General features: G+C 40.0%; 1 protein-coding gene across 5 annotated transcripts in view; it reads right to left on the bottom strand.

Moving 5' to 3' along the window:
* Window positions 1-27,907, bottom strand: part of Atg10 (autophagy related 10) — a 322,415-nt gene that overhangs the window by 171,059 nt on the left and 123,449 nt on the right. Inside the window, exon 2 of one of the 5 annotated variants that reach the window (XM_052159890.1) lies at window positions 9,698-9,774. The exons of the other annotated variants lie outside the window; for them this stretch is intronic. Coding sequence (XP_052015850.1) covers window positions 9,698-9,774 — 77 coding nt within the window. The remainder of the gene's footprint in view (window positions 1-9,697; window positions 9,775-27,907) is intronic. 5 annotated transcript variants of the gene reach the window in all.

Raw genomic sequence — 27,907 nt, 5'->3', positions numbered from 1 at the left:
CTAGGTATAATACATATACACATTACAACGTACATATACACATTACAACATAGCATAGACTTCTAAAACATTGGTATTTGTGAAGGACCTGAAGGGCAAGTGGGAAGAGAGGAGGGAGAAAGGCTGAGAGATAGGACCATTAACAAGCCACAGATAGGTACTAGACACGTGTCAAAACTCAGGGTGGAGCAGCTAGCCCGAGTGGTCCCAGCATTAGAGCTAGGGTCAGTGCGGTCCTCACCAACACTGTTTGCTTCTTCACATTAGAGGCTGTGTTACCTTGCTTAAAGCTATTTTACACCTACCTAGACTATGGAAATAGTTCAAAAATATTTCTAGAATTTAATTTCTCATAATTCTTATGTCCTTAATACGTTTTAAAATATTCATCTACCATTATTATTATTAAGGTGGGGGCCACATGTCACAGTCCATGAGTGGAGGTCAAAAGTCAACGGTGTATAGTCAGTTCGTCAGTTCTCTCCATTTCCCTTTCGGTAAGGACAGAACTCAGGTCAGCAGGCTTCTGTGCCTGCCTTGGACGGCTGAGCCATCATACCAAACCATTCTCATTATTCCATTTCCATGGTGGTCCATCATTGAAGAAAGCAGGACAGTAACTCAAACTGGGCAGGAGCTGCTTACTGGCTTGCCCCTCCTGCTTTCCAACACTGCCCAGGACCAGCGATGACATCATCCACAGTGGGCTGGGCTCTCCACCAAGTAAGAAAATGCCCTATAGGTTTACCTACAGTCTGATCTTGTTTTGTTTTTTTTGAGACAGGGTTTCTCTGTATAGCCCTGACTGGAACTCACTCTGTAGACCAGGCTGGCCTCGAACTCAGAAATTTGCCTGCCTCTGCCTCCCAGAGTGCTGGGATTACAGGCGTGCGCCACCACTGCCTGGCTACAGCCGGATCTTATCAAGGCCTTTCTTAATTGAGGCTGCCTCCTCTCAGATGACTTTGGCTTGTGTCAAGCTGACACAAAACTATGTAATACATGGTGCAAGATACAATGATTTTTCTGGAATCACGAGTTTAACGCTACTGTGCGTGAGATCTTACTGTGTGTGTGAATATGAGTGCAAAGTATAAATCATGCCAGCATCTTAATGTTTTCCTAAAAATCATGTAATTCCAATACTACAAGAAAACAAAACAACCATCAATTAATCCTGGGTGATACAGCTTATGCTGCAGCCTGGGAAGGTGTAAGGTAAATGAATGTCAATCAAGTGAATACATCTTCCCTGTGGCTAATTACTCAATGATGGCCACAGGACACAGGATTTTGTTTATCAGAAAAGTTTCTAAATATGCATATGGTACTTAACTGTATTTAAATTAATTAGTGCTGAAGGCAGAAAAGGTGTATTCTGCCTTCTGAGTTGAGACATACTCTACAGTACTGCTTGCCTCTCAACATCACCGTCCTTCGTCCCTAATGCTCACTGACACCATCCATTAAAGAGCATGCCAGTACACATCAAGAGGAGTGTGTAGCGAGGACCTGGTCTCAGGAACACTCATCACTATTGATTGCAGTAGCAGAAATCTGATTTTACTGGAATCTTTTGTAAAACAATGAACTTGACATTCAGCCTGGCCTCTGCACATGGATACTAAAGAGGCCTGGAACAGGACGGTGTACGGAATCATTATCATACACACCAGGTTCCCTCTATCAGGATTCATTAAAACCCAATCTTTAGTTGTTTCTAGATATTCAACAATAATGACATCAAAATCTCTTTCTTAAAAAAGTAGATTCAGTGTGGATTTGATGAGGCTATTTAGGGAACTCTTTTTTAAAAGTACATTTATTTATTATGTGCTTTTGTGTTTACAATGTGTGTGTATTGGTGTGTATGCATGTACGTGTGTGTGTGTGTGTGTGTGTGTGTGTGTGTGAGAGAGAGAGAGAGAGAGAGAGAGAGAGAGAGAGAGAGGTGGGAAGGGAGGGAGAGAGGGAGAGAGAGAGGAGAGAGAGAGAGAGAGAGAGAGTTGGGGAGGGAGGGAGCATGGGGAGGGCATGCATACACCACAGCACACGTGTGAAGCCCGGGAGTATGTCATGCGGCAGTCCCCACTGACCACCTTGTCAGCAACAAGGTCTTTGTGTGGTTTTCTGCTGTGGACAGCAGCCTAGTTGTCCCATAAGCGTCAGAGATTCTCCCATCTCTGCCTCTCAGCGTGGTGTAAGAATACTGGGTTACTCTGGATCAGGAGGAGGTTAATGACTAGATTTAAAAAAAAAAATTAAAGTAATAAAAAAAAGTACTGTTACAGACATTTTAAATTTGATGTGGGTTCTGGTGATTCAAACCCAACACCTCACACTTCTGCAGTATTTTAGCTACTTTTTCTTCCTATGAGGAAACACCATGACCAAGGCAACTTACAAAATAAAACATTTATTGGGTAGTTTGAGAGAGTGAGTTCATGATTATCAGGGCAGGAACATGGCAGTAGCTGAAGCAGTAACAGAGTACATCCAATCCACAAGTGTGTGTGTGGGGGGGGTTGCCTGTGGCATGGGATTTTGACACCTCAAAATCTGCCCCCCCACACACTTCCAACAAGGACACACCTCCTAGTTCTTCCCAAAACAGTTCCACTAACTAGGAACCAAGCATTCAAACATTCAAACCTATTCTCAGTCACACCATAGACTTAGACCAAGGCAGGCACTTTTATGCACAGGACATCTCCCCAGCCCAGCAAATTCTCTCCTGTACATATCTGGTAAACATTGCCCTTCTTCTGAACTTGCAGAACCTGACTCCATCCCACCATTGAGTTCAGAGACATTGCATAGATCTAAACTATTTGCTTCTCAAATCCTTTTGTCATCTTTCTTCCTTAATAATGAAATCCTGGGCAAGGTTTCTAGGTTAAAAAATAAAGGAGCCAAGTATGGCCGCAAGACAAACTCATGACCAAAAAATGTTATATGTGAAAGCAGAAAGTCAGAGACCATGTTTTAAATGGCAGAACGCATGACATTCCTTCACACCACCCATCTTCCTGCTCTCTGGAATTCATCACATGAGCCTGTAGGAGCTTTGGCAACTCACTATGAGGTGAGCTCGAGGATGAAAATGACCACAGCGTGCCCACCACAGTCAGGATCCTCGGTGATGTCACAGAGACGCTTCAGCAGGCCAGCATCTCCAGATGTCAACGGAGGGGCACTCTGAGGTGTGTGCTGTTACCACGGAGTCACATTCTGACCACATTCTTTACTGTAAGCAGCACTTTCAGCTCCTTACCATGAGTAAGTTCCTTTCTACAGGGTCAAGCATTTCAGAATAGACCCGGTGCAATCATCAGACGTTGTCTGCCAGTATAAGAACAGGGCCATTATCAGCTTTCCATTTCCTTCCCTGGAAGACAGCCTTAGACACGAGCTTCTCCGGCAATCTTCAAAATGACAGTCTTGTGCTGTGGTTACAAGTAACCAAAAACCCAAGCCTTCATACTTTGAGTAAAAGTGATGTTAAAACCAGACTTTCCCCTTCTTGTCTATGTTCAAACTGTTTTTTTCTCTTTACTCTAAGTACAGAACTTAAGGCTTCTCCCATTGCATTTCTTAGTTGTTGTAGACTACATATTATTCCATACAATGGACATAAACTTTGACCTCCCAATTATAGAATACATCCTGCGTTATTTGGTTAGCAGGTGTCCTGCGTCACCACTCAGTTTTTTTTTAAAGGGAAGTAGAAACATTTTATGATAAAATTAAAGATTTACATGGAAAATATTTCAGATGAACACTTTAAAATTGACAATTTTTATGGAAAATTAAGGAGTAAAGTGGTAGACATGTAAAACATTGCTAAATTAATTGAAATATGGGATAGAAACATTTTACGATAGAATTGATGATTTATGTGGAAAATATTTCTGATAAAAATGTAGAAAAATGTAGAAAATCCTATTAGGATTGAAGATTATCACGGAAAATTTTATATAGATACAATAATGGTAGGCATAAAAGTATTCCTAAGTTGATTAAAAGTAGAATTATAAATATTTTCTGATAAACTTGAAGATTTACATGGAAAATATTTCTGATAAAATTGTAGAAATATATAGAAAAACATGTTAAAATTAAAGGTTATCATGGAAATTATATAGATCAAATGATAGGCATAAAGATAATTCTAAGGTGATTGAAGGTGGAATTATAAACATTTTCAGATAACATTGAAGATTTACATGGAAAATATTTCTGGTAAAATTCAAGAAATAAATAGACAAACACATAAAAATTGACTATTTCATGGAAAATTTTACATAAAGAATGGTTGATGTAAAAACTCTTTCTAAGCAGGGTATGGTGACACACACCTGTAATCCCAGCACTTGGGAGGCAGAGGCTGCGGATTTCTGAGTTCAAGGACAGCCTGGTTTACATAGTGAGTTCCAGGACAGCCAGGACTACACAGAGAAACCCTGTTTTGAAAAAACAAAAACAAAACAAGACAAAACAAAATAAAAAAAAAAACTCTTTCTAAATTGATTGAAGGTGGAATTAGAAACATTTGTGATAAAATCAAAGATTTACATTGAAAACATTTCTGATAAAACAGAGATAGAGTAAGTATATTGAAAGACATATTAAAATGGAAGATTATCATGAAAAATAATGCAGATAAAATGGCAGACATAAAAGAAATTGCTAAATTTCTTTAATTAATTAAATTAATTAAAAGGGGAATTGCAAACATTTTCTGATAAAATTGAAGATTTACATGAGAAATATTTCATTAGTCTATGTCTTTTTATTGGGAAGTTGAGTCCATTGTTGTTAAGAGATATTAGGGAATAGTGATTGTTGCTTCCTGTTATTTTGATGTTATTTTTATGTTTGTGTGGGTATCTTTTGGGTTTGTTGGAAGATTCTTGCTTTTTCTAGGGTGTAGTTTCTCTCCTTGTGTTGGCATTTTTCATCAATTATCCTTTGTAGGGCTGGATTTGTGGACAGATATTGTGCAAATTTGGTTTTATCATGGAATATCTTGGTTTCTCTATCTATGATGATTGAGAGTTTTGCTGGGTATAGTAGCCTGGGCTGGCATTTGTGTTCTTTTAGGGTCTGTATGAGGTCTGCCCAGGATCTTCTAGCTTTCATCATTTCTGGTGAGAAGTCTGGTGTGATTCTGATAGGTCTGCCTTTATAAGTTACTTGCCCTTTTTCCCTTACTGCTTTTAATATTCTTTCTTTGTTTAGTGAATTTGGTATTTTGATTATTATGTGCCGGGAGGATTTTCTGTTCTGGTCCAGTCTGTTTGGAGTTCTGAAGGCTTTTTGTATGTTCATGGGCATCTCTTTCTCTAGGTTAGGGAAGTTTTCTTCTACAATTTTGTTGAAGATATTTATTGGGCCTTTAATATGTAAATCCTCGCTCTCCTCTATACCTATAATCCTTAGGTTTGGTCTTCTCATTGTGTCCTGGAGTTCCTGGATATTTTGAATTACCAGCTTTATGCATTTTGCATTTTCTTTGACTGTTGAGTCAATATTTTCTATGGTATCTTCAGCACCTGAGGTTCTTTCTTCTATCTCTTATATTATGTTGTTCATCTATGACTCCTGAATTCTTTCCAAGGTTTTCTCACTTTGTGATTTCTTTATTGTTTCTACTTCCACTTTTAGATACTAGATGGTTTTGTTCAGTTCCTTCACTTGATTGTTTGTGTTTTCCTGTAATTCTTTAAGGGACTTTTGTGTTTCTTCTTTAAGGGCTTCTGCCTGTTGACCCATGATCTGTATTTCTTTAAGGGATTTTTGTGCTTCCTCTTTAAGGGCTTTTACCTGTTGATCGATGTTCTCCTGTATTTCTTTAAGGGAGTTACTTAAGTCTTTCTTGAAGCCCTCTATCAGCATCATGAGATACGATTTTAAATCCTTGTCTTGCTTTTCCAGTGTGTTGGGGGTACCCGGGGCTTACTGTGGTGGGAGAACTGGGTTCTGATGTTGCCATGTGGCCTTGGTTTGTTGGTAGGGTTCTTGTGCTTGCCTTTTGCCATCTGGTGCTAGTTGGTATTGTTGTCTCTGGCTGGAGTTTGTTCCTCCTGTGGGCCTGTAAGCCTGTGTCCTTACTCAGCTGAGCTCAAAGTGAAAGCCCTGCTTGGAGATCTCTCTCTCTCCTGGCGGGCTATGCACAGAAGGCTGTGGAGTCTCCGGGCTCCTGGGTATAAATGGTGGCGGGCAGGAAGATTTCCATCCCAGCTGCTCCACTGATCTTAGGTCCTGTGTACTCCTAGCTGGATACCCTCCAGAGAGAAGGTGGAGATCTCACCTCTGCACTCAAAAGTGAAAGCCTGCTGGAGGATCACTCCCTCCTGGCGGGCTATGCACAGAAGGCTGTGAAGTCTCCTAGCATCCTGGTGCAAATGGTGGCAGGAAGACTTCTGTCCCAGCTGCTCCACTGATCTTAGGCCCTGTGTGCTCCTAGCTGGATCCCCTCTAGAGAGAACGTGGAGATCTTACCTCTGTGCTCAAAAGTGAAAGTCTGCTGGGAGATCACTCCCTCCTGGCAGGCTTTACCACTCAGTTTTTAAGGATGATGATGTATCAAGGCAAAAAGACTCTTGGTAGCCACTGAAGACAACTGACCCAGCAGGCTGGGGGCTACATGATCATTGTTCTGTGGGTACTGGTTAAACCAGCTCAAGTTTCCAGAGGTCTGATCCTTTCCCCAAAGACTCAAAGTCAACAAGAGAACATGGAGAAGCAGGGATTGAGTTTAGGAATTCTTCCTCTCCAAGTTATTACTGACAGTAAGAGCTGGCACAGGGTGGAAGCGGACAGACAGGTAGGAAAGGGGTAGGGTGAGGTAATCAAAGCAATCGTATCCACTCATTCAGAACTACTTAGATGGAAAATAAGTCAGTGTCCCTTTAAAAGGAAGAAAATTCTCTTAGCATGTTGAGTGCAGGGTGGGGAATCCAAGGGTGATTGACAAAGCAATGTAAATTCCAAAGCTACTGCATTTGCATAGATATTGATTGCAGTGGATTCAAAAGACTGATTATACTGCTTTACAGATTGGAAATGATCATCTTTTACCTTAGTCGGTCAAAAAACCCCTAAGCTTGTGTTAACAGTTATAAATATGTACATGAGAAGATGTATTTATTTATGACTAATGATAATTTATTAAGTGTAATACTGTGCTAAATTAATATATTCATAGTAAGACTGACTTATGCTGATAGAATTATCTTGTTTATGATTATTGTTATCGACTTTAAAAGGGCTATATAACTATTTTCTGAACAAAGGTATCATCTATCATACACAGTGCAAAGCATTTGGATATTGACTCCATTGTTACATTAATTTTATATAGTTCAGTCACTACGAATTAAACATCCTTTGTGTCTTTATCATCCCATTTATAAGAATATACAGAAATATTTCAATATATACCTATTACCATACAAAGCTCTAAATGAAATATAAACATATACAGTCAATTGCAACACTTCATTATTATATTAATATCATATAAATATGATACATTTGTACTGAAATAATGTAATCTTTAGTATTTATTGGTTTAAAATTAATCACTAGGTTTTTCTAACATTTATGTCAAATGTGTATTTATGTCAGATTTTAACCAATTTATTAAGCTATAAGGCAGGGAACAAATTTCATCTAATCTTTTCTCTTTGTAGCTCAAGATTTTCCAGTTAATACATATAGGTTTAGGTGATAAATATTTAGATTTTCATCTCTTTTCAAGGAGTAATCTGAAAAATATAACTGTTTACAACTTTGTAGTTTGCATCATCCTAACAACCTCAATCCCTCTCTTTGATAAGGGAAAGTTTTCCATATTACTATGATGGGTCTAGTGTTTCGGCCATGACCAGTTACTAGTTAAATTTAAATTAAATTTAAGAAGTAATACTGTCCTGCTTTTATAAGACTCACTTTTCAAGTTTACTTTAATGTTCCTAACTAAACTGTTATGGGTGAGCTCGAAGGACGTTCACAGAGATTACACCAGGATGATGTTATAGGGACCACTTACAGAAGAACCATCTACTCACTCAGGATGATGTAATAGGGACCACTTACAGAAGAACCATCTACACACTCAGGATGACATAATAGGGACTACTTACAGAAGAACCATCTACACACTCAGGATGATGTTATAGGGACCACTTACAGAAGAAACATCTATAAGCTCATGGAACTTAGGTAGGATGATATACTACAGACAGCTTTTTGAAAAAAAAATCCCTTCAGTACTTGTGGATTTAGCTTATTTTTGTGAGGGGCACACACACACACACACACACACACACACACACACAAACACGTGCATGGTAGCCAGAAGGTAACCATGGGTATTGTTCCTTAGGCACCATCTACCTTAGTTTTTGAGACAGGTGTCTCTCACTGACCTGGGCTTGACAAGTACGATACACTAGATGGTCCCAGATACTTGCGATGTCCAGTTCCCACCACTGGAGACCACCATAAGTTGACATCCGCTGTCTTCCTTTATAGCTCTCTACCTTACTTTTTGAAACATGGCTTCTCATTGAACTTAGAGTTGATAGACTCAACAAGTCTAGCTATGTCCCAAGCTCCAATGATCACCCTGTCTCCTCCACCTCAATGCCACCATACCTGTCAACTCTCATGGTTTCTGAGGGTTAAACATAAGTCTTCACGTTTGCAGGGCAGGCATTTTACTGATGGAAATTTCTTTCCATCCCCTTGACTTGCTCTTGAAGCTCACTTCACACTGTTAATGTAAATCTTACTGAATTCTGAACTGGTCTCATGGGCATACGTATACACAAGTACACTCACATACTCGTGCACACACACACATACAAATATACTCATACACATATGCATATATATATATGTATATATATACATATATATATATACATATACCCACAAAAGTATACTATTGTATACATGTATACATACATGTACAAATATACGCATGTATGTGCATATAAAGATACACAGGCACATATGTATATGCCTATATACACATACACACATGTATGTTCACACATATACAAGTACATTCACATACACATACACACATGCATTCACACACATAAGCATACACACTCACATGTACACAAATACACCCATACATGCATACGCAGATATATATGAATACAAGCTTAAGTTCCTTATATAAAATAGTATAGTAAAAACATTCAGCTGGGGCACATCCTTATGTACAGAGCATTTTGATCATTTATTCCTGAACTAATATAGCCCTGTAACTTTTGATAATTGTGAAGGTTGTTTGGGTTTGGCAAAATTGGTGATTTAAACTTTATTGCTAATATTTATACTGTTGTATATATCCATAATGATGCTACTACTTCTTTACACAGAACTCTTGCTCAAGAAAAACATTCCTCAGTTAACCAAAACATTGAGGTTCACTAAAAATTCTGTTCTATAAAACATGTAACAAAAGATATTTCAGAGCTGGGGTAAAGGGCTTCTCTGCAAACCTGAGGCTCAGGTTAGGTCCCAAATACTCCAACAAACAAACAAACAAAAACCTGAAGTTGTATTTTAGATAAAACTGGCTATAATTTTTCAGAGGCCATGTTAAATTTAATATAGTAGACTATATTAAATTACTGCAAACACGACTGAGTAGGCTAGATGTGGATGTACACACCTTTGATCCCAGCATCTGGAAGGCATGTGTGCTTGAGATGTCTGTGTGCTTGGGAGCAACTTGATCTGCAGAGTGAGCTGCAAGCCAAATGTGGGTACACAGTCAAACTGTCTCACAGCCAGAAAACAACATATCCCCAGGAAGGAGAGCCAATTCATAGGTAGGTAATTTAGAGGTATAGCTCTCTACTTCTTTTTAATACTTTAAGAAAACCGAACACAGTAACATACCATAATATCATGATCCATGATGATATGGACAGGAAAGACAGTAATTAAAAGATGGGATATTCAGCCGGAGGGCACCTAGAGGCCCACCAGCACAAGGCTGCATGGGTGGGTAGGCACCACTATGATAAACAAATATGCGGTAGACGGTTGGGAGAGAAAGAGAAGTCAAATGGTTTGTGCACTAGGAAGAGTGGTAGAACTGGTAACTAGACTGTAGTAAGGAACAACCTGACGTGAGCAGCTTGTGCTGCCTTCTGAGGTCACGGAGATGTCCCAGCCAGTGCTGCTGCTGAGAGCCATGTCAGAGTCCATGGCACCGCAGAGGCAGGAGTCTGTGTCTCATGTTACCATCAAAAGCCAAACGCAGATCCCTGGTCTGGGCTGGTGTTTGAAGCCATGTTGACATTCAGAAAATCAGAGAGCAGATCCCGCCCCTGACTATGCCCCATCACAACAACCCTACCCTCACGGACTGCAGCACTCAGGGAGAGGGCAGCACCTTGCCTGTGAGGCACAGTAGAGTTGGCTCTGGTGGCACAGGAGAGCTGTCCCTGCTCCCTGCCGGGGCAAAGTGAGAGACTGGTACTGATGGCAAGGGTACAGGAGAGGTGGCGGGCTGGCCAGCTTAGCTCCCACCCGGGCACAGATCCAGGACACCCCAACATCGACCCCGTGTATGAACTGCTGAGTGTGAAGGGGTGGTCCTGCAGAGCCAAAGCTGCAGATCTCCATGACATAGGCTAACAACAGGATATCCGAGAGGAGGCCTTGTGGGGATCCAGCAAGGATAATGTAGCAGAAGCCAGGCGCCTAAACCAGACCAGTGACATGCAATGAACATTTGCATTTGAAGTTGCTTGGACAAAACAATGTACTGTGTGACGCAATATAGCTTCCATAGCAAGATAGTATTTTGTTGTTGGTGGTGTTTCTTTTGTTTTGTTTTGTTTTTCTTTGTAAGTAGGGTTGCAAAGGCAGAGAGAGGGTAGATATGGAGAGATGGGTGGGATTGGGGTGCATGATATGAAATTCACAAAGAACCAATAAAAAGTTTTTTAAAAGACATGGTATTTTTCTTGAGTTCAAGGCCAGCCTGGTCTACAGAGTGAGTTCCAGGACAGCCAGGGCTACTCAGAGAAACCCTGTCTCAAAAAAACCAAATCCAAAAAACCAAACAAAAACAAAGACAAAAACAAAAAGACATGGTATTTGAACAAATTATTTTATAAACAAATGGTTAAGGCAATAAAGAGATGACTATGGACAGTATGAAAGTATAAAAAGTTGCTACTTAATGGTGTTGGTATGCATAACCTGTAGAAACTTTACTTTACCATGAAATGCTAAACTATTAGTTCACAGTTCTCACCAGGACTGTGATTCCCAACAGCAAACAAACTAGCCAGTTCAGACAAATGGGCCCATTATAAACTCTCAAGACTTCAATATTGAAGCATCCCTACTTAGCAAAGACTCTTCCTTCAACACCCCAGAGCCTGGCACAGCCACTCACCAATGAAATGTAACAACAGAAGGTGAGCCACAGGACAAGAGGGCATCAAAGGATATTGGCAAGCAATGCTGACCCCAGACTGGGCAAGACGCTGACACAGCAAAAGGGAGGGTTCCATTTTGAGCCAACTTTGGGTTTAAGGCATTCCACAGGAAGTCTATCTGTGAGGCTTATGAGAGGCAACTTTTAAACTGTTCTACTAATAGCAAAAATTGGCTTAAGTTGACATCTGCAGAAATTTTCAACCTAAATCATGTGACAAAATAGTCAGATCTTAGAAATAGATGTGTGCACCTGCTTTTCTCATTGCAGTGCATAAATATATCCTGAACCCAGACAGGCTGCAGTGCTGGGCCTCTGGGTGTCACTGACTACACTGATATCCATGTGAGTGCTGGAGTGCTGGTGTTCTCACTGCAAAGATTAGTAATGCCTCTGATAAAAGTGCTCATTTCTATTCTACAATATTGGTGACAAGAAGCTATTTTTGATGCCACGGAAGGAAGCAGCTAGACTGGCTGCCTCTGTGAAGTCTCTGGAGCTAGGCAGGAAAGCCATAAAGAGATGCTCAAGGCAAAGAGATCTTGGGAAGTTGAAGATCATTAATGCCCTTTACTATTCCTACTAACCACACCTTGTTGTAGGAGATGGGCAGCTCCTTTTGTTCCTCCGATTTAGTTTGTCCCTAGGAGTGGAGTGGTTAGAACGTGGGGGAGCCTGAGAAACTCTGACAAGCCAAGGAAGTCACTGGGCTTACAAAAGTTCATCTGAGCTTATGCTATCCACACTTAAACCCTGGGCTCTGAACCAGAAAGGCCATCATCAGGGACTGTGGAGTGGATGTTCAACCAATTGAGGAAAAGATACCTTAAAAGCACTTATTAGCTGCTGTATCTAAGAAGAGTAAAAAAAAAAAGTTCTCAGTGAGTTTCTTCATTTAACATGATATTTTAGGTTAAAAAAATGGGGGTGGGAGGGCTGGACTGAAATTAAAGATGTCACAGGGATAATTAGGACTTCATAATTGTAACACGATAATCCAAGTGTATTTGGTAGACACTATTCTCATTCCTTTTCTCAAACGGGACATGCGTATAAATCCTCCCCTCAAGGTTCAGGGATCCTAGAGAAAGGAGTTCCAAGGACTGTAAGAGCCAGAGATGGTGGGGAAGTCAATGAAATAGCGGTTTCTGACCCAACAGGGCAGTTCATAGATGGCAACTGTGACATCACATAAAGGACCTGCACAACCACAAGACAGAAAGAAATCCCAGCATGCAGTGGGGAGGATGGGTACAGGTCCCACTAGCAGAGGAGCAGGAAAGGGAGGGGCAGTTTTCCTTAAGAGCTGACCCCTGGTGGGCTGAGCTCATTCCGGGGCAGCAGCAACAACACTAGCAGGCAACACAAAGGCTACTGGGTGGGTAAGCAGGGAGGAGGGGAAGGGGATCGGGGAGGAAGAAATCTCTAAGATGGGGGGCGGGGAGGTGCAGAATGTGAGTGGGGATGACTTGTGGAAGGTGATGACTGTGTCCAAAATATATTGCACAAAAGTTTCAAAGAAGTAAGTCAGATTATAATTTATTCCTCTTGCAGTATTTACACAGCATATACACATAACAATTAAGAGTATATGATTTGAAAACAACTACTTTAAAACTTTGAAAAATCAAAGATGTTATATAATTTTCCCATAAATCTTCCCTTGGGCTGGATAGAGGGGCTCAGTCATTAAAGGCTAGATTCACAACACAAAGTAAGACTACCCTCAAGTATAAAGAGCCAGGGCTCACAAATGGATCTAGTTTCTTATTCCACCCAGAAAGCACAAAAGATGAATCACTGGTTTGATCTCTACTTTACAACCTTAGTTCCTGCTCTTCTTCTTTTCCCCCATTAATTCATTTTATTTATTCACTTTACATCCAGATCTCAGCCCCACTCCTCCCAGTTCCTCCCCCAACACAGCTCCTCCCTCCATACTCCATCCTCCTCCCCTTCTCCTGTGAGAAGGGGGAGGTACCAACCCAACCTGGTACACTGAGTCATGCAGGACTAGACATCCTCTCCCCCTGAGGCCAGACAGAATCCACAGGGGAACAGAATCCACAGGCAGGCAACAGAGTCAGGAACAGCCCCCACTCCAGTTGTTGCAGGACCCCCATGCAGACAAGCTGCACTTCTGCTACATATATGTAGGCAGCCCATGTATGCTCTCTGGTTGGTGGTTAAGTCTCTAGGAGCCCGCAAGGGTCCAGGTTAGTTGACTCTGTTGGTCTTTCTGTAGAGTTCGTATCCCCTCCAGGTCCCTCCGTCCTTCCCCCAATTCTTCCACAAGACTCCCCAAGCTCCATCTAAGGCTTGGCTGTAAGTCTCTGCATCTGTTTCAGTCAGCTACTTGATAGAGCCTCTCAGGCACATGTCTGCATGCCTGTACTTCTAATGGAACTTATTTAAAAAAAAAAAAAAAAAAAAAAAAAAGGTCTCCTTCCTATTATCATCCTCTGTAAAACACAGTAAGAACTGGCTCAGGATTGTGGCAAAGACCTATCATCACAGAACTCAGGTGGTAAAGACAGAAAAATTACAAATTCAAGGTCAGACTAGACTACAGAAAATGACCCTGGCAATAGCTTTCCTTCTCGTTCCCGTTACTTCATCATGTCTTTCCTTCATCAATTTGCTGACTTTAAAAAGCTATTTCTATTGCCCTCAGTAGCTTCCCAGATGCAGAAGGTGAGTCCCTATTGCTGAAGACACCTTGAGCTTCAGACACAGGGCCCAGAGGCCCCTGAAATGGAGCTGGCCTGAATGGTCCCTCCCTGAGGACTAGCTTTCACAGTACCAGAAGTCATCATGCAAGCTTCTAAAGGAGGGGGAACCAACAGTTCTTCACAGCTATGACGTCTATGAAACACAGCCATGACAGCACAGCAGGAAAGCTCTAAGGGTGTAGCAGTGACATGCACACTCGGGCTGTAACCAGAAGCTCTTTAATTACGCTAAAGACCTGTTCAACAAAAGGGGAATTATGCCTGCTACTGGAACCTAGATAACTAGTCCGTTCTAGTGAAGGCCTGGGCATTGGAGAAGAACCTACAACCTTTACTAACCTGGCATAATCCCCATTTGTCTTTATATGCACAGGTAAGTGTAGTCTTTACCTGACAATAAGGAATCTTCTCTGTGCTATACATGGAAACCATTAAAGAAAAACAAAATGAATCAAAAAGCAAAGTTGTATAGCCCAGTTCCAATGGATACATCTACAAAAGACTCACACACCCAAGGCTCAGGGAACCTTGCAGAAGAAGGGATGGAAAGATTGGAAGAGCCAAAGGATTAGGGACTTTGCAGTGAGATTGTGTCTCCCAGAAATGTCAGGAGCTACAACCATAAAGTTTCACCAACATGGCTGCCCAAATGTGAGCTGGACAAGGAGAACTCCAATGAACACATGGAAGTGGACATAGAAAAGCCCACAAGGTCTCAGCCCTAAACAAAGGCTCTGTGCGAAAGAAGAGGCAGAAAGACTGTAAGAGTCAGAGGTGGTGGATGCTTCCACAGAAGCAGTGTCTTCAGGACAACAGGATTGATTCACACATGACCTAAGAGACTGACAGCACGGACAGGACATACACAAAGGATTATAGGCAACCAAGAAATGCTGAGAGCAGGAGACAGTGCTTCCCAAGAAAGGATATCCAATACCAAATGGTCAACCCTGAAAATTACATACAAGTAGCTTTATACAGACTGAGCAGGTTATATTTAGGACTATTTATGTATAAACATAAACATATATATGCATGTTAATGACAATCAATAAAAACAGAAGCATGATTTGAAAGAGAGCCAATGAGAAATATAAGAGGGGTCAGAAAGAGAAAGGGGAAGGGAGAACTGTTGTAATTATATTAATCTGTAAAAGGAAGAAAGAGAAAATGCTATTCTTAATATTTTGGTATGTTAAAAATATAAGAACAGCACCTAAAACATGAAAAGTGTTTGTGGTCCTGTTGGAAGAATTCTATATGTGTGTGTGCGTGTGTTTGTATTCATGTACGTTCCCCACTCTACATACTAAACTGTAGCTTGTTTTTTCCCTATTTATTCCCATGAAGGCATCTTTCATAGTCATTATATATACTTTACCACTTGCAATAGGAGAATAGTGATATTCTGAGTGTATTAACATACATACATTTTAACTGAAGAAATAAATTACAAAATATTTGTAATAATAATCACAAAAATTTTAAGCTAAAATATTTTATAAATATAAAGAATAATTATTTGCTGTTAAAATTATTTCCAGGTTTTCAAATCAATACATCTATAAATCATTGATATTATTTGTTAAGAATCAATTTCGGGATTAGAAATTGTGAAGTAAATTTTTGGTGCACATTACTAAACCATCTTCCAGAAAAACTGTGACAATTTACAATCTCATTAATATGTATGAATACTCACTGTGTCAGACAGATTACTCCTTCTCTTCTTTGAGAAAATGATAAATAAAAGAAATGGTATTTCTAGATCATTCCAATTAGTACATTTTTCTTAGCACTGAAACAAAAACTTACTTTGTACATTTGCTGGTCGCTGTTATTTCTTCTTTTGTCAACAGCTAGTTAACAAAAGCAAACAAATAAAAATACTCTTCCTAGTCTGAATTTATATGTTAATTTTTTACTGACTTTTAACGCTTGCTTTATATATTGGGGTTTTTAATTCCCAGGCTGACATTCTGTCTTTCAACCTTGTTTACAGTGTCTTCTATAATAGTATCATTTACATTTAATATGGTTGCTGCACAAATATTTCATGCCATCTAAAATTATTACATTTGTGATTACTTCAAGTTCCAGTCAAGGAGTGACAGGGACAAGATTGAGCTTTCCATCTGAAACAATTTACACACTGGACAAGACTAAGAAAATGATTTTTTGAAAAAAAAATTTAAATCAAACAACAAACTACAATTCCTGAGATACAAAAACACCAGGTGAGACGTGAGACTGGCCATCCTACTGCCTACAGAAGGTATTCAGGCAAGTGCAGTCAAAGAGTTCCTGAGCTGAGGTGATTCAGTTAGGAATCTAAGGACATTAAGATAGTAGAAAAAGGAGGGAGGTGATTGGAGAAGGGATGGAGAGAAGAAGGTTTATGGGACATATGGGGAGGGGGGATCTGGGAAAGGGGAAATCATTTGGAATGTAAACAAAGAATATAGAAAATAAAAATATTAAAAAAAAAAAAAAGAGTTGACTAAGAGGGCTGGAGAGATGGTTCAGCGGTTAAGAGCACTGACTGCTCTTCTGAAGGTCCTGAATTCAATTCCTAGCAACCACATGGTGCCTCAAAACCATCCATAACAAGATCTGACTCCCTCTTCTGGAGTGTCTGAAGTACAGCTACAGTATACTAAGATATAATAAATAAATAAATCCTTTTAAAAAAACAGAGAGAGAGTTGACTGGAAGTAATCAATTTTTGACTAGATTTAAGACCCACTCTGTGAAGTAGAATCCATATTCAATACTGATAAAGTGGCCAAGAATCTAAGACTACACAAGTCATAAGCCCTAGGGAAAACCTCTTACTGTTATTCTTCTAAAGATGCACATGACAACCCATGATCAATGGACTGCTCAACTCTCAATAGAGAACCTTCTTCCAGTGAATGGCAATTAACATAAAGACCCACAACTGGACAAATGGCAGAGTGAGAGACTTTGGAACACTGAGCCCTAAATGGGATGTCTTCGTCAAAATCCTCCCAGACAGGCTCAGGGTGTGTGTGGAAAAGGAGGCAGAAAGACTGTAAGAGCCAGAGGTGGTGGATGCTTCCAAGGAATCAGCCTCTTTCAGACACAACAGCCCATGTGAACTCACAGAGGCTGTGACAACACAAGACCTGTACATGTAAAACCAGACAAAATCCCAGCCTAAGAAGAGGAAGTTGACACAAAATCCCACCCCTTGAGAGAAAACAAGTTTTCTGCAATGAAGTGTCACCGGGTATGCCAAGCATACTTTAGGGCAGGCCCCATGCCCAGGATCAACTACTCAACACAAAATGAATTCCATGGATTTTTCTGTGAACTTTTTGTTTTGTTTTTGTAATTTTGTCCTTTTTTTCTGTTTTATTATTTTAATTTTGGATTGTGTGTGCATGAGTATGTGTATATGTGTATGTGTATGTATATGTATGCAGGAGAAAGACTGACTAAAATACATTGAGTGAGATATATTTAATTAAAAAAAGGGTTAACTGGGTGAGGAAGGCAAGGGTGAGGTATAAGAAGTTACTAAATAAGATCAATACACGTGTATACATATATGAAAAACATAGGAAAGTACATTAACTGATGTGTTAATAAAAACTAAGCCAAGAACAGCAGCATGCTTCTTTAATTCCAGCACTTAGGAGACAGAAGCAGGTTCTCTGTGAATCCAAGGCTAACCTGGCCCATATAATGAGTTCCAGGCCAGCCATGGCTATATAATGAAACTATCTCAAAATAAATGAAATAAAACAATTTCTAAACCCACACAAATAAAATTTTAACTAACAATTTTCCAAGTTAACTAGCCAAAGAATCAGAGAAACAAATTTGCACACACATACACCAAAAAATTCACTCAATTAAGAAAAAATTAACCAGGTCAAGGAAAGAACCATCCAAAAAAAATTAAAGCTAAATACAGCTGACACATACACAGATCTGAAACCAGTTCAGGCTCCCAACAGCCATACCTCACCAGATACTGGGTAAAGGTCCTAAAGTGAATGGGGCAAGTATCCTCAGATTAGTAACTGCTCTGACCCTTCCTAGTCAAGGTGACAAGACTCTACAATCAAATGATTTCCCACTAATCCACACACTGCAGAACAAGCTTCAGGACAGCTTATAGGAAGAAGAAAACACCTAGCAGTCATCAAAGTAAGATTCACCAGGATCTAGTATCTTACCAAAATCATCAGGTGTAAAAGAAAGTGAAAAATTAAATCACACACAGAGAAAAGCTATCAACTGAAGTCAGTCCTGAAACACGTAAACAAATTAACATGATTGTTGACAAGGTTTAGGTAAGTTCCTTCCAAAGGAACAAGGGTTAAGGACATAGTTGTCAGCCTATAGTTCTACTGGGAGGTGGTAGATCCCCTATGGGGTGAGGACTACTGGGAGGATGTTAGTGACTGGAGGCAGGTACTTGATGGTAGCTACCATATGTACCCATCAATGTATTTGAAGATTTTCTTGATTTAAAATACTTTATTTGTTCTGTACTATAAATCTCTCTCTCCCTCTCCCTGTAACCCTCTTCCTCTCTCTAAGCCCCTCCCTCTTTTCCTGGCTACCTTGAGACAACTAGCTTCCTCAGGGAAACTGAAACATAGTTTTCCCTCAGGAAAACTGAAACATAGTTTTCCCTCTAGCTACCAGTCCAAGTTCAGTGACCAAAGATGAGTTTAGAGAAGGGCCAGGAAATTAAAGATGGAGCACTATTTCCAGATGCGACATATTTTTATTCACTCTATTCTGACAAGAACATGAGCCCTGGTCTCAAGGACATTTTATACTAAATCATACAAAAGTGGATTCTTACCAGAATTAGTTATATAAAAGTTATATAGCAGTCATATATGAGTATTGCTTACTCACAGTTCCCCAGACATCAGCCTTCTTAACTAAGTCATTTGAGAGAATCACATCAGGTGCCATGTTGTCTAGACCTTCAATTTGCCCAAAGGCTTTTATTACCTATACTAGTCCAAGGCAATGAGGCCAAGAGATCCTAGAACGAGGGCCCTGAAACTAAGAGCCAAAATAAATCTTTCCCCTTAATTTACAAAAGCAGGTGATAACCAGATGTGTTGGCACATGCCTATAATCATGTATTCTTGGTAGGTAGAGGAAGGATAAAGAGTCCAATGCCATCCTCAGCTACACAATGAATATGAGGTCAGCTTGAGATACAAAAGATCTAATTTCAAAAAAAAAGCAAAAGACCATCTGGTAGACCTGACTCACACAAGATCTAGCCAGAGGGCTGGAGGAAAAGCTGAACATGCTAAGAGGAAACATTGAAGACAGATGATAAACAGACAGATGTAGATATATTCATGCAAACATAAATCCATAAATACATAGATGATAGTTCCATATATATGAGAGATAAGATAGATGACAGAGTTACGATAGACAATGATGGATAAGTATATATTGATAGATAAAACATAGATGGTAGATAGGTAGATAAAGATCAAATGATAGATAATAGGTAAGATAGATAATAATATAGATTGATAGATAATACTTGACAAGATGGTTGATTTATTGATGAACAGATAGATAGGATAGAATAGATTGATAGATAATACATAGATAAGATAGATGATAGATACATAGATATATAGGTAGACACATGATAGATAGACAGAAAGAAGAAATGATACATATATGCATACATACATACATATATGATATGGACTTTTTCAAACATCTCAGTAAAGCTTCTACATATAAAAATGCTGAAAAGGATTAAGAAAAAAACAGGCATTAAAAAAAAAAATCTAGTGAGGCGGCGGCGGCGGTGGTGGCAGTACAGCAGTGGCTGGTCCAGCTGAAGGGCCATCAGCAGTGGAACCAAGGCGACACAGGGTCCAGTTAGGCCCTGCGCCCACGACCATGACCTTCACTGACCAGCCGGGCTGCAAACAGCTGCAGTTTTGCGGCGCCTTTCGCTGGACGGAAGCCACTTCAGAACTCGGCCTCTCCATCTTGATTTCGAAATCCAGTGACATCGGACAGTCTGAGATCAGCCTGGGCGGCAGCACCACATCGCCAGGTCCGGGCGGCCAGATGGGAGAAGTCAGTGTGCTCCAGTGAATCCAGCGGGCCCCAGCGGGAGCCTTCAGGTGCCTGCTTCGGGATCTGAACAGCCTGGGCAGCAGCACCCTGTCTACAGGCAGTGCAGGGGGTAAGCTGTGCACCAGAGGCCAACTGGGAAGGGGCAGCTTGCACTCGTGAGTCCAGCACTGACAAGACCAAGTAACACCAGTGAGAACTAGATGGCAAAAGGCAGACGCAGGAACGTCACTAACAGAAATCAAGGCAATATGGCAACATCTGAACCCAATTCTCCTCTACCAGCATGTCCTGGATACCCCAACATACCAGTAAAACAAGATTTGGATTTAAAATCACTGGTCATGATGCTGGTACAGGAACACATGAAGGACATACTTAAAGAAATTCAGGAGAAAATGGATCAAAAGTTAGAAGCCCTTGCAAGGGAAACACAAAAATCATTGAAAGAAATCCAGGAGAATACAAAAGCCAACAATGAGGAAACACACACACACAAAAAAAAAAAACTTAAAGAATACAGGAGAACTTTGGTCAACAGGCTGAGGTCATGAAAGAGGAAACACAAAAATCTCTTAAAGAATTACAGGAAAGCACAAACAAGCAAGTGAAGGACCTAAGCAAAACCATCCAGGATCTAAAATCAGAAGTAGAAACAACTAAGAAAACTCAAAGGGAGACAACTTTGGAGATAGAAAGCCTTGGGAAGAAATCAGGGGACAGAGATGCAAATATCAACAACAGAATACAAGAGATAGAAGAAAGAATCTCAGATGCTGAAGATTCCATAGAAACCATGGACTCAACAGTTAAAGAAAATGCAAAATACAAAAAGCTTGTAACCCAAAATATCCAGGAAATCCAGGACACAATGAGAAGACCAAACCTAAGGATTATAGGCATAGATGAGAGTGAAGATTTACAACTTAAAGGGCCAGCAAATATTTTCAATAAAATTATGGAAGAAAACTTCCCTAACCTAAAGAGAGAGATGCCCATGAATATACAAGAAGCCTACAGAACTCCAAACAGACTGGACCAGAACAGAAATACTTCCCGTCACATAATAATCAAAACACCAAATGTTCTAAACAAAGAAAGAATATTAAAGGCAGTAAGAGAAAAAGGCCAAGTAACATATAAAGGAAGACCTATCAGAATCACAGCAGACTTTTCACCTGAGACTATGAAGGCTAGAAGGTCCTGGGCAGATCTCATGCAGACTCTAAGAGAACACAAATGCCAACCAAAACTACTATATCCAGCAAAACTCTCAATCACCATAGATGGAGAAACTAAGATATTTCATGACAAAACCAAGTTTACCCAATATCTATCCACAAACCCAGCCCTACAAAGGATAATAGGAGGACAACACCAATACAAGGAGGGAAACTTCACCCTGGAAAAAGCAAGATAGTAACCTTTCATCAAACCCAAAAGAAGTTAAGCAATCAAATTTAAAAAATAACGTCAAAAATGATAGGAAGTAACAATCACTATTCCTTAATATCTCTTAACATCAATGGACTTAATGCCCCAATAAAAAGACACAGACTAACTGACTGGATACATAAACAGGACCCTACATTTTGCTGCTTACAGGAAACACACCTCAGGGTCAAAGACAAACACTACCTTAGAGTAAAAGGCTGGAAGACAATTTTACAAGCAAATGGTCTCAGGAAACAAGCTGGAGTAGCCATTTTAATATCAGATAAAATTGACTTTCAACCCAAAGTCATCAAAAGAGACTCTGAGGGACACTTCTTGCTGGTCAAAGGAAAAATACAAGAGAAGAACTCTCAATCCTGAACATCTATGCTCCAAATGCACAGGCACCCTCTTTCGTAAAAGAAACTTTATTAAAGCTCAAAGCACACATTGCACCTAACACAATAATTGTGGGTGACTTCAACACTGCACTTTCCTCAGTGGACCGATCAGGAAAACAGAAACTAAACAGGGACACAATGAAACTAATTGAAGCTTTGGACCAATTAGATTTAACAGATATATATAGAACATTCTATCCTAAAACAAAAGAATATACCTTTTTCTCAGCACCTCATGGTACCTTCTCCAAAATCGACCATATAATTGGTCACAAGACAGACCTCAACAAATATAAGAAGATCGAACTAATCCCATGCCTCCTATCTGATCACTATGGAGTAAAAGTGGTCTTCAATAGCAACAGAAACAACAGAAAACCCACATACACGTGGAAACTGAACAATACTCTACTCAATGATACCTTGGTCAAGGAAGAAATAAAGAAAGAAATTAAAGACTTTTTAGAACACAATGAAAATGAAAACACAACATACCCAAATCTATGGGACACAATGAAAGCAGTGCTAAGAGGAAAACTCATAGCCCTGAGTGCCTCCAAAAAGAAAATGGACAGAGCATACATTACCAGCTTAATGACACACCTGAAAGCCCTGGAACAAAAAGAAACTATTTCACCCAGGAGGAGTAGAAGGCAGGAAATCATCAAACTCAGGGCTGAAATCAATCAAGTAGAAACAAAGAGAACCATACAAAAAAATCAACAAAACCAGGAGCTGGTTCTTTGAGAAAATCAACAAGATAGATAAACCCTTAGCCAGACTGACCAAAGGGCACAGAGAAAGTATCCAAATTAACAAACTTAGAAATGAAAAGGGAGATATAACAACGGAAACTGAGGAAATCCAAAAAATCATCAGATCCTACTACAAGAGACTGTACTCAACACAACTGGAGAATCTGGAGGAAATGGACAATTTCCTTGACAGATACCAAATACCAAAATTAAATCAGGACCAACTCGACCATCTAAACAGTCCCATAATGCCTAAAGAAATAGAAGGAGTCATAGAAAGTCTTCCAACCAAAAAAAGCACAGGACCAGATGGTTTCAGTGCAGAATTCTATCAGACCTTCAAAGAAGAGTTAACACCAATACTCCTCAAACTATTCCACAAAATAGAAACAGAAGGAACACTACCCAGTTCCTTCTACGAAGCCACAATTACGCTGATACCAAAGCCACACAAAGATCCAACAAAGAAAGAGAACTTCAGACCAATTTCCCTTATGAACATCGATGCAAAAATACTCAATAAAATTCTTGCCAACCGAATCCAAGAACACATCAAAACGATCATCCACCATGATCAAGTAGGCTTTATCCCGGGAATGCAGGGTTGATTCAATATATGGAAATCCATCAATACAATCCACTACATAAACAAACTCAAAGAACAAAACTACATGGTCATTTCATTGGATGCTGAAAAAGCATTTGACAAAATTCAGCATCCTTTCATGCTTAAAGTCTTGGAGAGAACAGGAATTCAAGGCCCATACCTAAACATAGTAAAAGCAATATACAGCAAACCGGTAGCCAGCATCAAACTAAATGGAGAGAAACTTGAGGCAATCCCACTGAAATCAGGGACCAGAAAAGGCTGCCCCCTTTCTCTTTATCTTTTCAATATTGTACTTGAGGTACTAGCTCTGGCAGTTTGACAACATAAGGAGGTCAAAGGGATACAAATTGGAAAGGAAGAAGTCAAACTATCATTATTTGCAGACGACATGATCGTCTACCTAAGTGACCCAAAAAACTCCACTAGAGAGCTCCTACAGCTGATAAACAACTTCAGCAAAGTGGCAGGTTATAAAATCAACTCAAGCAAATCAGTGGCCTTCCTATACTCAAAGGATAAGCAGGCTGAGAAAGAAATTAGGGAAATGACCCCCTTCACAATAGCCACAAACAGTATAAAGTATCTTGGGGTGACTCTTACCAAACATGTGAAAGATCTGTATGACAAGAACTTCAAGACTCTGAAGAAGGAAATGGAAGAAGACCTCAAAAAATGGGAAAACCTCCCATGCTCATGGATCGGTAGAATCAATATAGTTAAAATGGCCATTTTGCCAAAAGCAATATACAGATTCAATGCAATACCCATCAAAATCCCAACTCAATTCTTCACAGAGTTAGAAAGAGCAATTATCAAATTCATCTGGAACAACAAAAAACCCAGGAGAGCTAAAACTATTCTCAGCAACAAAAGAAAATCTGGGGGAATCAGTATCCCTGACGCCAAGCAATACTACAGAGCAATAGTGTTAAAAACTGCATGGTATTGGTACAGTGACAGGCAGGAGGATCAATGGAACAGGATTGAAGATTCAGAAATGAAACCACACACCTATGGCCACTTGATCCTCGACAAAGAGGCTGAAAACATCCAATGGAAAAAAGATAGCCTTTTCAACAAATGGTGCTGGTTCAACTGGAGGTCAGCATGCAGAAGAATGCGAATTGATCCATCCTTGTCTCCTTGTACTAAGCTCAAATCCAAATGGATCAAGGACCTCCACATAAAGCCAGACACTCTGAAGCTAATAGAAAAGAAACTGGGGAAGACCCTTGAGGACATCGGTACAGGGAGAAAGTTTCTGAACAGAACACCAATAGCGTATGCTCTAAGAGCAAGAATTCACAAATGGGACCTCATAAAATTACAAAGTTTCTGTAAGGCAAAGGACACCATCAAGAGGACAAATCGGCAACCAACAAATTGGGAAAAGATCTTCCCAAATCCTACATCAGATAGAGGGCTAATATCCAATATATATAAAGAACTCAAAAAGTTAGACTCCAGAAAACTGAACAACCCTATTAAAAAATGGGGTACAGAGTTAAACAAGGAATTCTCACCTGAAGAACTTTGGATGGCGGAGAAGCATCTTAAAAAATGCTCAACTTCATTAATCATTAGGGAAATGCAAATCAAAACAACCCTAAGATTTCATCTTACACCAGTCAGAATGGCTAAGATTAAAAATTCAGGAGACAGCAGGTGTTGGAGAGGGTGTGGAGAAAGAGGAATACTCCTCCACTGCTGGTGGAGTTGCAAATTGGTACAACCACTCTGGAAATCAGTCTGGCGGTTCCTCCGAAAACTGGGCACTTCACTTCCAAAAGATCCTGCTATACCACTCCTGGGCATATACCCAGAGGATTCCCCACCATGTAATAAGGATACATGCTCTACTATGTTCATAGCAGCCCTATTTATAATTGCCAGATGCTGGAAAGAACCCAGGTATCCCTCAACAGAAGAGTGGATGCAAAAAATGTGGTATATCTACACAATGGAGTACTATTCAGCCATTAGAAACAATGAATTCATGAAATTCTTAGACAAATGGATGGAGCTAGAGAACATCATACTAAGTGAGGTAACCCAGACTCAAAAGGTGAATCATGGTATGCACTCACTAATAAGTGGTTATTAACCTAGAAAACTGGAATACCCAAAACATAATCCACATACCAAATGAGGTACAAGAAGAAAGGAGGAGTGGCCCCTGGTTCTGGAAAGACTCAGTGAAACAGTATTCGGCAAAACCAGAACGGGGAAGTAGGAAGGGGTGGGTGGGAGGACAGGGGAAGAGAAGGGGACTTACGGGACTTTCGGGGAGTCGGGGGCTAGAAAAGGGGAAATCATTTGAAATGTAAATAAATTATATCGAATAAAAAAATCTAGTGAACTTGATGATATAACAATAGAAACTACTAAAATATGAGCAATAAGAGACAAAGTGAAAATACTAGGCCGAAGTCAAAAAGCTGCCAGGCACCTTCAAGCAGTCTAATATGCCTGCAGTTGAAGTACCCAAGTGAGAAGAATGGGGAAGATGGGCGTTTTTAAAATTATAGCTTCCCATGTTTAAGAACCTCAGTAAACAGGAAGAACATTAGTAAGACTACACCAAGACACATCCCAATCCTAAGTCTTAACTTCACCCAGAAAGTTATTGCACATCACTGAATTAGGACAGTGCTACCATGGTGGCAACATTAGAAACAAAGACCTCTGAGTGATGTGTATTTGGATGTTAGATTTCCCATAGAGAGAATGGTTTCCACGAAGGATGCCTTACCATATCATTTGCAATGCTCCTGCAGTGCTGGTGCTCCTTATGTGGTGGACTCTGTTTACTCATTGCTTTATATCTGGGTAATCTCGAAACTTATTTGGACCAATGGAATGTGTAAGAGCCTTGTCCACCCCTGAGCCCCCACAGCTTCTGCCTTCAGTCTCTCAGAACTAGGTAGGTGCACATAAGGAAGCTGGGGCTAGACAGATAACATAAAGAGGCCGCTGAGAGGAAGAGGTCATGGTCTCTTAGTCCCCTCAGCTCTGCACAACCTATCAGATAAACGATATTGAAGGGAGTCAAGAAGAGATCAAACAAGGACCTGCTCACCAAGACTCTGGACTCCTGAGAAATAATGAATGAGCGTTGTTTTAAAGCATTATGTTTGGGGAAGGTTTACTATTCACTAATAGCTCACAGAAACATGTTTTCTGATTATCAGTATCATGATTAGAAAGTCTTTATTGTGACATATTATAAAAATATAAAATACATTTTCATTTAGGTCCTGCATACTTTAGTTATGTATATTCAGATGGTGGATTTCCCTTGGCATGTGATAGAAACATGTTATATGGAAACTTCTGGTTTCTTTGGAAAGTCAGTTCTATCAAATGATGTTTAGCTGGGGCACACAGGTAAAAGGATGTCTTGCTAAAGCAAACATATGAAAGGACACATGATGTTAAGAAGGAATATAAATATAACCCAACAGACAGTGGACAACACTGGATGATACTGGTACGCCTTGCCATTCCTTACTGGTCACTATTTAATGGGACTTCATAGAATGAAAGGCATCTAAAATTTTCTGGTGGTATTCTGGCTGCTTTCTGCTGCTTCTGCAGACTTGGGCTGATTGGCGGAATGAAGTGGAAGTTTCCAGATATGTTGATGGTACATACTCATGTAGAGTTTTGCTAAGACAGACTAACGTGTTTTGCTGAGGCAAGACCCACGGGAGGACACTTGATGTTTGGAGGGAGTATAAATAGGGCTCAGCTGACAGAGACAGAGGCTTGCATAGCTCACTTTGCAGTGTTTTGTGGTCTGGCATCTTTGTTGACATTCCCTTTGTTGAGAGAGGCATGGCAGAGAACTTCTGGCATCCCTGCTGGTTCTGGTTGCTCTTGCTGACTGGTGCAGATTCTGCGGAGGCCTGGCTGTTTCTGCTAGCTCATGCTATTGCTGCTGATTTGTGCTTGCTATCCTGATACTACGGAACTGAACTGCTGGTATCCTGACAACTCAGATTGGATTTGCTCCAAAGGACTACTTCTAAACAGGTCCACTTCCCCTGTATCCTAATAACCTTTCTTGTCCACTACCTCTGGTGGTCAGTGGGCTAGAAGGGAAGTTAAACCATTTAAGGACCCTTATAAAAAGTAGGTTTTGAAAAATCTAAGCTTACAAACACTACATCTAATCTTATTTTCCTAATTGTTGTTCTAATAGTATGTAATGAATAGCTTGACTTTTCCATATTGTTTCTACAGTACATTTTCTTTTAATTTCACATAATATATTTTGGTCATACTTCTTTCCTCTCCTCTAATTTCTGGCAGGCCCTCCCCACTACTTCAATGAGTTCAGAACAATATTTAAACTCACCTTCCATGGTTCAATATATGGAAAT

The sequence above is a fragment of the Apodemus sylvaticus genome, chromosome 16, assembly GCF_947179515.1.
Source record: "Apodemus sylvaticus chromosome 16, mApoSyl1.1, whole genome shotgun sequence".
Classification (NCBI taxonomy): domain Eukaryota; kingdom Metazoa; phylum Chordata; class Mammalia; order Rodentia; family Muridae; genus Apodemus; species Apodemus sylvaticus.
The sequence above is the reverse complement of the archived record's forward strand: the minus strand, read 5'-3'. Positions and strand labels throughout refer to the sequence as shown.